Source organism: Colossoma macropomum, unplaced genomic scaffold (genome assembly GCF_904425465.1).
Source record: "Colossoma macropomum unplaced genomic scaffold, Colossoma_macropomum, whole genome shotgun sequence".
NCBI classification, from domain to species: domain Eukaryota; kingdom Metazoa; phylum Chordata; class Actinopteri; order Characiformes; family Serrasalmidae; genus Colossoma; species Colossoma macropomum.
In genome coordinates, this window is record NW_023494801.1 from 4001193 (window position 1) to 4014710 (window position 13518).

At 40.3% G+C, this 13518-nt stretch overlaps 1 protein-coding gene across 1 annotated transcript in view; it reads left to right on the plus strand.

The window, feature by feature from the left end:
- cacna1ia (calcium voltage-gated channel subunit alpha1 Ia) overlaps positions 1-13518 on the plus strand; it is a 295143-nt gene that overhangs the window by 160277 nt on the left and 121348 nt on the right. Inside the window, 1 exon segment of the mRNA XM_036589758.1 lies at positions 11446-11543. Coding sequence (XP_036445651.1) covers positions 11446-11543 — 98 coding nt within the window.

Below are 13518 nucleotides of genomic sequence, written 5' to 3' on the forward strand. Positions count from 1 at the left end.
CTGAGTTTATTTTTGTTTTATAGCACGGAATTAATGTAACCTGAGATTATTATTATTATTATTATTATTATTATTATTATTATTATTAATACCAGGCAACAAAGTGGAACTTACTGACAAATCACATATTTATCTGACTGATAATAGATGACTAGATCACTGACTCACTAAGTAAAACCAACTTTGTTTTGACTTTGCGGGTTCACTGGGTTTGCATTATAAAGTGTTTATAATATAATTCACCAAAGTCTTTGCGTTATAAAGGATTTAAAGGAGGAGGAGATCTCCTTTAAAAATGAATCTGAGTGCTCATAATGCTGTAGCACCTGTTTATAGGGGACGCCCTGCCCTTTAATGAGAAGAGCCACTGGCTTGTTAGTAAAACTGTAAGTGTATGGGATCCCCCCTCATGCTGTGTAGATATGCTCAGTATCCAGAACATCCCAAAAAGAAAATCATATTGCAAATTATTTTTCATTTTTGTCAGATTTTACTAGTGTTTTTTTCAAAAGTAAGTGTGTTTCAGGTTTATAGGTCAAAGGGATGGGAGCCGGTCCTGAATAAGTAGCAGTGTGAAATATGGAAATTGATTTTTTGTAAAGGTAAAATAAACTGTGTTTATCAGAGTAGTGAACTACAGCAGTTGTCTCACTAAACTGTTAATAAAATGTCCTGCCTCGCCCCATAACTGATATATAAAAGCATCAAAAAGTGGTGGCGCATCACCTCAATTCTTTAAAAAGTGAAGACTCTAATGCCCACTTGCCCCCATGGTTCCAGGAGCCATGATAACAGAAAAGTTGAGTTCATGCTGAATAACTTGATGATAACCTGAAATAACATGAAGTTACAGTCATAAAAATACCCCACTTTTAGCCTTAGGTCTTAAAGAGTTAATGCCACAAGTGTTCAATGCTTGATTTTCCTTTGTATCATTCTAAATTCTCGATGTTGCCTGTTTTTCCAATTCAGGCATTTACTGGCCCACCAAGTGTCTGTCTGTGCTAGAGAAAGGGCCTGACCCCAAAGAGCTGAACGGTTCCTCTCCAAATCAATCAGCCAGCCAGGCAGAGATCCACTATTTGTCAAGATCAATTTAGAGCAAGGCCTTTCCTGTGTGCTCCTGTTTGACTGGTGGTAAAGAAAGCCATTAGAGTAACAGTTGCTACTCTTGTCCACAGATAGAGAAAGAGTGAGGCCAACCTTGAGCTCCACTCAGATATGATAACTGCAGGACTGACGTAGCCACTGACTCATCAACATAGTCAACTCTGTGCTGTGTGTCCTTGTGATTCTCCCACGCTGGTGTACAGTGTTATTCAATTCAATTGGAAATTATTTGTACAACACTTTCTTCAAAAGATGCTGTCTCAAAGCATCTTGTCCATCTCAGAGGGTAAAATGTATGGAAAAGCTCTAACAGCTTGATGTAGAATCACAGAGAGAAACACTGAGAAGAACCAAGACTCAAAGGAGAAAAGTTCCTAAGAGCATGAGAAAAAAACACTGAGTGGAACTAAGACTCAAAAGGAAGAACTTTGAAGAGGAATTACTAAGAAAAGCCAAAATGAGAAACTCTAAGAACATGAGGAAGAACCATTGAGTGGAACCAAACTCAAAAGGAAAACACCCTAAGAGCACAAGGAAAAAACACTTTGAGGAACCAAGACTCAAAATGAAAAACTCCCTAATAGCATAAGGAAGAACCACGTTGAGGAACCAAGACAAGGAAAAAACTCCCTAGCAGTGTGAGGAAGAACCACGATGAGGAACGAAGACAAGGAAAAAACTCCCTAGCAGTGTGAGGAAGAACCACTTTGAGGAACCAAGACAAGGAAAAACTCCCTAACAGCATGAGGAAGAACCACTTTGAGGAACCAAGACAAGGAAAAACTCCCTAACAGCGTGAGGAAAAACCACTTTGAGGAACCAAGACAAGGAAAAACTCCCTAGCAGTGTGAGGAAGAAACAGTTTGAGGAACCAAGACAAGGAAAAACTCCCTAACAGCGTGAGGAAGAACCACTTTGAGGAACCAAGACAAGGAAAAACTCCCTAGCAGTGTGAGGAAGAAACAGTTTGAGGAACCAAGACAAGGAAAAACTCCCTAAGAACGTGAGGAAGAACTACTTTGAGAAACCAAGACTCAAAAGGAAAAACTCCCTAACAGCGTGAGGAAGAACCACTGAGAAAAACCAAAACTCTGGTAAGAACCAATAGCCGAAGGGGGAAAATTCCCAAGAGTTTAAGGAAGAAACCCTGAAAGGAACTAAAACGCAAAAGGAAAAAAGCTTTTTAAAAAATTGAAGGGGAATCACTGAGAGAAACTAAAACACTTTCAAAATTAGAAACTCTCTAAGAGCATGAGGAAGAACCATTGAGAGGAACCAAGACTCTAAAGGAAAAGCTCCCAAAGAGGCTGATGGTAGATGTAGGACATGGTGGGATGGTACATAACGATGGTGCAGAAGAGGTTCAATATGAAGGCAAGTTTACAGCTTCTGGAAATTTCTGGTTAGAAATTCATGAAAGGATTACATGAAAACGCATTACAAATGATGACAGGAGATCCATAAGGATGTAGTGATAGATTAATTAATAACATCTCGGGGGCACCCAGATGAGGCAGGAGGCTGTATGGCACATGTAGGTGGCTCCAAAATGGACAAGCTTGTCCAGATAGCAGAAGGACCCCCAGCATGAAACCTCCACCAGGACTTTATCATATCAGAAAGCAGGGGGACTTGTACAGTTGGTAACTTCTGTTTTTCTTTTTTGCTACATTGTACTTGTTGTATACCTTTATTATGGGCATCAGACACAACCTCCATTGCATTCTGCTCCCTCTTTCATGCTCCTTCCTCCTTCCATCCCTGCAGCACTGATTAAATGAATGATTAGTCTCATTTAGACATGCTGGGGGTGGCTGGGACTGTGTGGGCTGATGGGTTCTGACAGGGAGCCATAAGTTCAGTGTCTTTCCTCCTGGGGCAGAGACAGCTCCGTCCTGCTGCTTCTCTCTCTCTCGCAATTCAGACTGCATTACCATTTTTGCGGGAACAGGAATGGATGAATGCACCGTGAAAAACATCAAAAAAGAAAGCAAAAGAAATTAGAGCGTTCCATCAAGGTTCCAGAAACCTTTGAGGAACTAAAGAAGTACAGAACCTTCGGGAGGTCTGAAAAATTGCACATTTCCTGAAGGGTGATAACACTGTTCCTGAAGGATTGCCTCACAATTTCTGATGGAGAACGACACAATTCCTAAAGGAGTACCAAACAGTTCTTAAAGGAGAACTAGACAGTTCCTGAAAGAGAGCTATACAGTTCCTTTAGAAGAACCACACAGTTTTTAAAGAAAAACCACAGAGTTCCTGAAAGAAAACTGAGTTTCTTAAGGAGAACCACACCATTCGTGAAGGAGAACCACATAGTTTCTGAAGGAAACCCTCACTGTTCCCAAAAGGGGAACCAAACGGTCCCCAAAGAACCACACAAATCAGTAGGACAACCACACAGTTCCAGAAATAGAGCCTAAAAGTGAACCACGCAGTCCCTAAAAGAGAAACACAGTTCCTAAAGGAGAACCAGGCGGTTTTACGCAGTTCCTACATGAGAACCATACAGTCCCTAAAAGAGAAACACAGTTCCTAAAGGAGAACCAGACAGTTTAAAACACTCATTCTCTGGTGGAAATGACCTAACAACGTTTTTTAAAAAAGTTCCAGGAATCTTAAAAAAGTTCCCAAGTCCCTGAAAAAGTTCCTGAATTTCTGAAAAAGGTCCTGGTTCCTGAAAAATTCCTTGAGTTCCTGAAAATGTCCCTACGTGTCTAATTCTTGAATATGTTCCTGCATTCCTTAAAAAGTTAATAATTCTAGAAAAAGTTCCTGAAAAGTTTCTTGAGTTCCTTAAAAAGTTACTCATTTTAGTTTCCTAAGTTTAGTTTTAATTTAATTTCCTGAGTTTGCTTGTAACCTTATGCTAGTAACTGTAAGATGACATAAGATGTTCTATGAAGTAAATGACATTGCGTTGACATAAGGGACCTTAAACTAAAGCGAAGGATATTTGTTCCATTTATAACATTATTATGAAGCATCATTTGTAAGTAACGGAGCTCAGAAGGTCTAGTTTAGAAGTTATGTAGTTTTATGTAGTTCTACATGAGTTAAAATACAAAACCCTCAAGTCAATACAATGTCATTTACTTCAGCTTATGGTATCTTACATGTTATGACATCCTTATGTAGGTAGCCTTCAAGTAAATTGTTTCCCAAAGGTCTTATCAGGTCACTAACTGTAATGTGAGTACAAGAATTAGGTCTGTGATGTGGGGCACTAGATTGTTACAGAACATTTTCCTCATAATTGACTGCAGTTTTTCAAACGCCAAAACCAGAAAGGTGTAGAATAAGACTTTGCAGTCCAAAAACATAAAGTGAGTGGAGACGAATGGACGTGAGTGGAGAGAGTGCAGTGTTCATGCACCGATATCACACACACACACACACACTCACACCCCGCCTGTGTTGGGACTGGATGTTTGCGTGAGCGGCTGACGATAAGCCTGCTGCTTTGTGCAGTAGGAGCCCTGGCAGGAGTCCATTAGCATCCAGAGCCAGCACTACTATCTATTGTTTTACACACAGGGCTGTGTTCCAAAAAACAGACAGGGCTCTGTTCCAATAAACTCTCTCTTCTCTTCTCTTCAGGTTTCTCTTCTTCTTTTCACGTATCCCCCTTTCTCTTCTCTCATATTTCTCTTCTCTTCTCCTCTCTTCTTCTCTTCTCTTCAGTTTTCTCCTTTTCTTTTCTTGTATCTCCCTTTCTCTTCTCTCATATTTTCCTCTCTTCTCTTCTCTTCTCTTCTCTTCTCTTCTCTTCTCTTCTCTTCTCTTCTCTTCAGTTTTCTCCTCTCTTCTCTTTAGTTTTCTCCTCTTCTTTTCTCTTATCCTCTTTTCTCTTTTGTCACATTTCTTCTCTCTTCTCTTCTCTTCTCTTCTTCTTCCTCTTCTCATCTCTTCCTTTCTCCTCTCTTATCTTCTCTTTTCTCTTCTGTTTTTTCTCCTGTTCTTTTCTCTTATCCTCCTTTCTCTTCTCTTCCTTTGTCTTCTCTCATATTTTTTCTCTTCTCCTTTCCTTCTTTTTCATCTCTTTTTCTGTCCTTTTTTGTCTTCTCCTCACGCCTCCTCTCTTTTCCTCCTCACTTTGCTCTTCTCTTCTCTTCAGTTTTCTCCTCTCTTCTCTTCTCTTTAGTTTTCTCCTCTTCTTTTCTCTTATCCTCTTTTCTCTTTTGTCATATTTTTTCTCTCTTCTCTTCTCTTCTCTTCTCTTCTCTTCTCTTCTATTCTCTTCTCTTCTTCTTCCTCTTCTCATCTCTTCCTTTCTCCTCTCTTATCTTCTTCTCTTTTCTCTTCTGTTTTTTCTCCTGTTCTTTTCTTTTATCCTCCTTTCTCTTCTCTTCCTTTGTCTTCTCTCATATTTTTTCTCTTCTCCTTTCCTTCTTTTTCATCTCTTTTTCTGCCCTTTTTTGTCTTCTCCTCACGCCTCCTCTCTTTTCCTCCTCACTTTTCTCTTCTCTTCTCTTCTCTTCTCTTCTCTTTTCCTCCATTATCTTCTCTCGTTTTTTATGTTCTCTTGTGATTTGCTCTTCTCTCCTCAGCAGCGAATGACTTCATGCGTACCTCTGTATGTGTGCCCTCTCAACCTTTCTTACACATAGACAGCTCTACTACATTAAAGTGAAGGAGATGAAGGGAGAGCAGAGAAAAGAGGATGCAAATAAAGGAGAGAACAATTAGAGAAAGTCTGCCCGCCGGCAGGTCGCTAATTACTGTGCCAAACACACTCGCTGATTGATGTGCACTGAAACAGCTGCGTGGAGTTTGGAGTTAGAACAGAGCCTCTCTCTCTCTCTCTCTCTCTCTCTCAGTCTGTCTCTTTTTCATTTTCACTCACTTTGGAACATCAAGTGCATCCCTCCCAGTTCCACTCCTTCTCTTCTCACTGTGAATCCTTTATATGCTGCTTCTTCTTAAGCTCAGCCCAGCTGGTTAGTCTGCTGAAGAGGCTGTGAAATTGCGATGGTGCATGTGCATCATTCAAGTGCAGGACACGTCCAAATGCATCCAGATGCCCCTTCAATTAAAGAATTGAGCTTTTCAAAGCACACCAGTTGCTGAAAATACTGTTTGAGTGCATCATGTGACCTCCACAGAAAAACACTGGCAGTAGAATGATGGGTTGGAGTGATGAAGCTCCACTGAACAACTTTGGGATATGCTGGAGTGATGAAACACACTTGACCATCTTTAGGATGAGTTGGAGTGCTGGAGCTCCACTGAACACCTTTAGTCTGAATTGGACTGATGTAGCTCACTTGTCTAAACTTGTCTTTGAGATGAGTTGGAGTGATGGAGCTCCATTAAATGTCTTTGAGATGAGTTGGAGTGATGGAGCTCAATTGAACACCTTTGAGATGAGTTGAAGTGATGGAGCTCCATTAAATGTCTTTGAGATAAGTTGGAGTGCTGGAGCTTCATTGAACGCCTTTGAGATGAGTTGAAGTGATGGAGCTCCATTAAATGTCTTTGAGATGAGATGGAGTGATGGAGCTCCATTGAATGTCTTTGAGATGAGTTGGAGTGCTAGAGCTCCAATGAACACCTGAGATGAGTTGGAGTGATGGAGCTCCACTGAACACCTTTGAGATGAGTTGGAGTGATGGAGCTCCATTGAATGTCTTTGAGATGAGTTGGAGTGCTGGAGCTCCAATGAACACCTGAGATGAGTTGGAGTGATGGAGCTCCACTGAACACCTTTGAGATGAGTTGGAGTGCTAGAGCTCCATTGAACACCTTTGAGATGAGTTGGAGTGCTGGAGCTCCAGTGAATGTCTTTGAGATGAGTTGGAGTGCTGGAGCTCCATTGAACACCTCTGAGATGATGTGGAGTTATGGAGCTCCACTGAACACCTTTGAGATGAGTTGGAGTGATGGAGCTCCATTGAACACCTTTGAGATGAGTTGGAGTGCTGAAGCTCCACTGAACACCTTTCAGATGATGTGGAGTGATGGAGCTCCACTGAACACCTTTAGTCAGGAAGATGAATCTCCATTGATCAACTTTAGGATGAGCTGGAGTGATGAAGCTCCGAAATGTTATGGTGTAAAGATAATTTGTCATTCACCATCTTTGTTACTGAGTGAGATCTTTTATTTGTCCTCCACACTGCGTATGAATGACCTCATCATGACCTTCTGGCTCCTGCCTGGCTTCAAAGACAGATTTAGAAGCCAAATACGTTTTTCATGTTTAAATGGCTGCTGAACCTGTTAGACACTGTGAAAAAGTCTTAAGATCTCAGGAGGGTTTGTAGTGAAGCTGCATGCTGGTGCAATGTTGGGGTTGAGAGTACTATACCATCTTCACCGTCTCCATAATATAGATCTCATATGTGCATTACAGTCTCTGTGGCACCTTTTCCTTGTAAAATGTATGTGTAAAGTGTTTCTGAGTGAGAGTGGATGGGCAGGTGAGAGAAGCTGAGCCGGTTCCTCGGGGTCGTCTCATTTTATTTGCCATTTCAATTGGCCGCATGACATTTCTGCATCGCTGGAAAAATCACTACAGATATTTTTGGAGCATCCAAAGCCAGCCGACCTATCTTCTGAGAAATGACTCTGTTTCCATTGCTAAGTGCTTATGTGTGCCAGTCAATAGTTTAGATACACTTGGCTGAAGGCTTACCTTGCCAGCTCTTATGGTCTAAGAACTGCATGAAACTATTTTATTATTAGACAGAAAAGTTTTTTAGAATTGTTCTATAGAGTAAACATATGTTTTTTGTGAAGACACGTCAACTTTTCTCAAAGTAACACAATAATTCAGAGTGGTTTTGATGTGAAATGCTTCAGTCAAGTCAAATCTCCTTGGGAGCCACAATAGTTTGTGTCCATTTTGCCATCTTGGTTGTAAATTTGTCTCAGTATGTGCTGATGTACTAGTATAGATTAAAAAATATAATATAAATAAAAACGCAGACTTACTTTGCTCTGCTTTTAGTTTTAGCTCAGCTATAGCTGCTTTTCTCGCATCTCCGGCAGGAAACCATTCCAAAAGTACAATAGTTTATTCTAAAATGTGTCTCAACGTTCAACTTTTACAGTGCTGAAGTCAGCTTCTCGTTCGCTAGCTTCTCGTTCGAATTTTCCCATTCCACCTCAAGGTGACTTCAGCTTCGTGACTTTTTTAGTGTTTGACAGTTTCTCATTGCAGATTAAACATATCAGAAAACCAGCTAGATTGATTATATATGCATATAAGTCTGTTTGTCTCCAAATTGTCAATGTTCACCTTAAATCTTTCTCTTTGTCTTTTCATTAGCTATTACCTAGGCAAGGTTCCTATGGTGACCAGCAGTCTGCGCTGATCTTCAGGGTTAAAGGGTGAATTAGCAGTTCTACATTAACTCCAGAGTTTAAGACCATTTATTGTTAAACTGTGTTGAACGACCAGCAGAGCTTTATTTTACTGTAAAGGAGGATTATTTTATTTTTACCTACAAATCTAATTCTGCTGTGAAGCCACAACAGGGCAGTAAAAGAGCCACATGCACCTCCAGAGCTGCGTGTTGCCGACCCCTGGTCTAGAGAAACCCAGTCAGAATTGTTTATAGTGGTGGTGATAGGAACCAGACGTCTGAAGCTCAGAAAGTTATTACATGAAATGGATATGAATACGCTGCCTGATGTCTGAGACATTGTTTTGCGATAGTTTTGAGAATATTTTAACCCACAACATATTTTTATAAATCCAAATATGATGGAGGGATACATGCAGGGTGTTGTGAGGCAAAATAGTCCAGAAATAACTTATTTTCTGATTTTCCACTATTTTCCATCATCAACATTCCATATAAAGCTCAGAAGACTCATGTAGGTTCACTGGTGGTTTTGGATAGTAAATGAAACGTCTATATTTGTGTTGTAGTCATGGCGACCCCTGGTTCCTATCACCACCACTGTAAAGACATCCAAACCATTTCACACCAAACCACTCTGAATCACATCTCAAACACCGAATTAATGCTGAAAAGTTTTCAAAATCTGTAGTATTTTATTGCAGATCTTTTAAATATGATCAGAAATGTGAACCAACAAAGTAAACTTTCACTTTCACGAATCTGACCCCTGAACGAAGGAAAAGAGATTTGGACAGAGTGAGAGAAGAGGAAAGTCTAGAGCTGGTGAAGTAGAGGGAGGGCAATCTGTCGCAAGCGAATGGAAATAATGAGAGAAGATGATGAAGTAATCAATCCTGGTGATGAAACAGAGGAAAAAAAGAAAAGTAATAGGAGGAAAAGAAATGCTGGAAGAATGTGAAGAAGTAGTAGAAGAAATAGAGACAATGGAGGGAAGAAGGAAAAGGAGAAGAGCAATGAGTAAAAAAGAAGAAGAAGCAATGGAGAAGCAGAGTGTGTTGACGGTAATTGATAGAGCAGAGCCAGTGTGTGTTTGGAGACGGCTGTAGAAGAGAGAAATCAGAAGGGAACGGAGGAGAGAGACGAAACGAGAGCGAAAGATAATGAGGAAAGAGCATCAAACTTCAGAGTAGCCCTGTGAGGAAGCCATGACTGTCCACAGCTTCTCAAATATTCATGAAGGACATGGGAGGGAGGGAGGGAGAGAGAGAGAGAGAGAGAGAGAGAGAGGGAGAGAGAGGTTAATAATGGCCACCAATCTTCTAATGGGCTCCCACTCCACTGAATGTTCAGTGGTTGTATAGAATGTTTTAAACGGCATCCAGTGTCGAATTCTGAGAAAACATTTACAATACAGGCAGATTATATTGTATCACATGCCTGTTCTTCCACACCAAACTCGCTCATCCATGTCTTTATGGACCTTGCTTTGTGCACTGGTGCGCAGTCATGTTGGAACAGGAAGGGGCCGTCCCCAAACTGTTCCCACAAAGTTGGGGGCATGAAATTGTCCAAAATCTCTTGGTCTGCTGAAGCACTAAGAGTTCCTTTCACTGGAACTAAGGGGCCGAGCCCAACTCCTGAAAAACAGCCCCACACCGTAATCCCTCCTCCACCAAACTTTACACTCGGCACAATGCAGTCAGACAAGTACCGTTCTCCTGGCAACCACCAAACCCAGACTCGTCCATCGGATTGCCAGATGGAGAAGCGTGATTCGTCACTCCAGAGAACACGTCTCCACTACTCTAGAGTCCAGTGGCGGCGCTTTACACCACTGCATTCGACGCTTTACATTGCGCTTGGTGATGTAAGGCTTGGATGCAGCTGCTCGGCCATGGAAACCCATTCCATGAAGCTCTCTACGCTGTTCTTGAGCTAATCTGAAGGCCACGTGAAGTTTGGAGGTCTGTAGCAATTGACCCTGCAGAAAGTTAGCGACCTCAGCGCACTATGCGCCTCAGCATCCGCTGACCCCGCTCTGTCATTTTACGTGGCCGACCACTTCGTGGCTGAGTTGCTGTCATTCCCAATCAGTTCCACTTTGTTATAATAGCACTGACAGTGGACTGTGGAATATTTAGTAGCGAGGAAATTTCACGACTGGACCTATCACGGTACCACGCTGGAGTTCACTGAGCTCCTGAGAGCGACCCATTCTTTCACAAATGTCTGTAGAAGCAGTCTGCAGGCCTAGGTGCTTGGTTTTATACACCTGTGGCCTTTGAAGTGATTAGAACACCTGAATTCAATGATTTGGATGGGTGAGTAAATACTTTCGGCAATATAGTGTATATTGATGATGTAAGTAATAAAAGCTATCAGGAGTCTGGAGATAAACGTACATTAAATTGCTGTATTGTAATAACAGCTCATTTTGTGCTCTGAGCAGAGACCAAAGCAGCAGCTCAGTGCACACACAGACCGTAGTGATGATGGAGAGCAGTGTGTTCTGGGCCTGGCTCTGAGCTGTCGTGTTCTCTCCAGGTGTGAGGTGTTTTGTTTTATGTATGAGATTAATGTGAAGCCTCTCTGTAGTGTATCTGCATCTCACCTGGGGAGAAAATGGATGAGTGCAGTAAGCAGGCGCTGGAGGAGTGATGCTGCTGTCCAAGGCCAATTCTGAACCAATTACAAATCCACTGCTGTGCATAAATATATATATAACACGAATAAACAAATAAACACATACTGTCAATCTTACAGATTTGCTTAAATGTATCCATAAATATAAATCAGTAAAAGCGAATTGTAGCATTGTTTGCTTATGTTTTTTATCTCTCTCTCTCTTTTTTCTCTCCTTTTTCTTTTTTCTTTCTCTTCCTCCCCTCTTCTTCTTCTTTCTTGCCCTCTCACTTTTTCTCTCTTTCTCTTTACTCCTTTCTCTATACTCTCCTTTTCTCTCTCTCTCTCTCTCTCTCTCTCCTCTCTCTCTCTCTCTCTCTCTCTCTCTCTTTCTCAGGATGGTAGAATACTCTCTTGATCTCCAGAACATCAACCTCTCCGCCATCAGAACAGTGCGTGTGCTCAGGCCGCTCAAAGCCATCAACAGAGTGCCCAGTGAGTCCCGTTGTGTGTGTGTGTGTGTGTGTGTGTGTGTGTGTGTGTGTGTGTGTGTGTGTGTATGCATCTGGGTGTCTCTGAGAGTTTGAAAACTATTTAAACTGTGAAAGTCAACTTTTTATGTAGTATGTAAACAGTATTATAATTTCCTAAACATTTCCAAAAAACTGGCATTATTTCTGTGGTGCATTGTTCAGCACAGGATTAGTATAAACTGTGGTTATTTCTTCAGTTTGATTTATAGCACAAAGTTAATGTAACCTGGTGTTATTTCTATGGTGCAATATATAGCGGAGAATTAATATAATCTGGGGTCATTTTGTGGTACATTTCAGAGCACGAGATTAATATAATCTGAGATTATTTCTACGGTTCATTTTATAGCAAATGATAATCTGGGGTTATTTCTATGGTTCATTTTAAAGCATGAGATTAATATAAACTGAGGTTATTTGTACAGTTAATTTTGTAACATGTGATTAACATAATCTGGGTTTAATTCTGTGGTGAATAGAGCATTTTATAGCATGGGTCTAAGGTTTATTTTATAGCACAGCATTAATATAATTTGGGGTTATTTCTGTGGTTCATTTTATAGCATTGGATCAATTTTATATGGGATTATTTCTATGGTTCATTTTATAGCACAGGATTAATATAACCTCACCAGATTAATGTGGAGCATTTTATAGTACAGGATTAATATAATCTGGGGTTATCCCTATGGTTCATTTTATACCACAGAATTGATATAATCTGTGGTTATTTCTATGGTTCATTTTATAGCACAGGATTAAAAAATAATCTGGAATTTTTATATGGTGTATTTTATAGCACAGGGTTAGTATAATCTAGGGTTACATTTCCGGTTCCTTTTACATCATTAAATTAAATATAATAATATAATAAGATTAAATATAATATGAGGTTATTTATACAGTTCATTTTGTGGCACAGGATTACTATAATCTCAGGTTGTTTTCATGGTTCATTTTACAGCATGAGATTCATATAATATGGGATTATTTCTATGGTTCATTCTATATCACAGGATTAAAATAATCTGGGGTTATTTCTATGGTTCATTTTATAGCACAGGATTATTGTAATGTAGGTTTATTTCTGTGGTGCATTTATAGCACAGGATTGATATAATAGATTATTTTTAAGGGTTATGTAACAATATGGGATTAATACAATCTGGGGTTATTTCTATGGTTTGTTTTCATGCATTAGATTATTTTATTTTTTTTTAGTTTAGTTTTCTTCTACACAGGAATAAGGACAAGATTAATAAAAATATAAGGCTCACAGACATCATAAATGCGTCTCAAGTAAAAACATGCAAGCCCATTGAACGAAAAGCACAATGAAAATCAAATATTAATTGGAATATTTCATAAGAAGACAAGCTGTCCTCAAACCTCCGACAGGTAGTTTGGGTGTAATTCTTTCTCGTCTGTGTTGGCACCTATTTGCCGCCTCATGCAGGTGTTTGCTGCTCACTGAGTGGGACTGAATTAAAGCAGATTTGAAAGCCATTACCTGTGAGTCACAGCTTGAACTGCAGCTAGATTAATCCGTCTCATAATTAGACGGCAAAACTGTTTTCTCTGAGCGCAGCCATAATTCACAACCCTTCTCACCTGCGCACAAACACAGCTGCCTTTTTCGGGGTCCTTTCGTGAGCGCCCATCTTCATCAATATTTCAGCACACTGTAGCTCATGAAATATGAATGCTAATTGAATTAGCATGTGTGTGGTTTTGCTGCAGATGGAAATTGATGAGGGGATAGCGAGGGACGCTGGCGGTTTGGGTGAAATCAAAGGCACACGTGGTCCACTATATACTGATCAGGCATAACATTATGACCATTATGAACATTATGTCCTTGTTTCTATGCTCATTTGATCAGCTCCACTGACCATATAAGAGTACTTTGTAGTTCTACAGTTACAAACTGTAGTCCA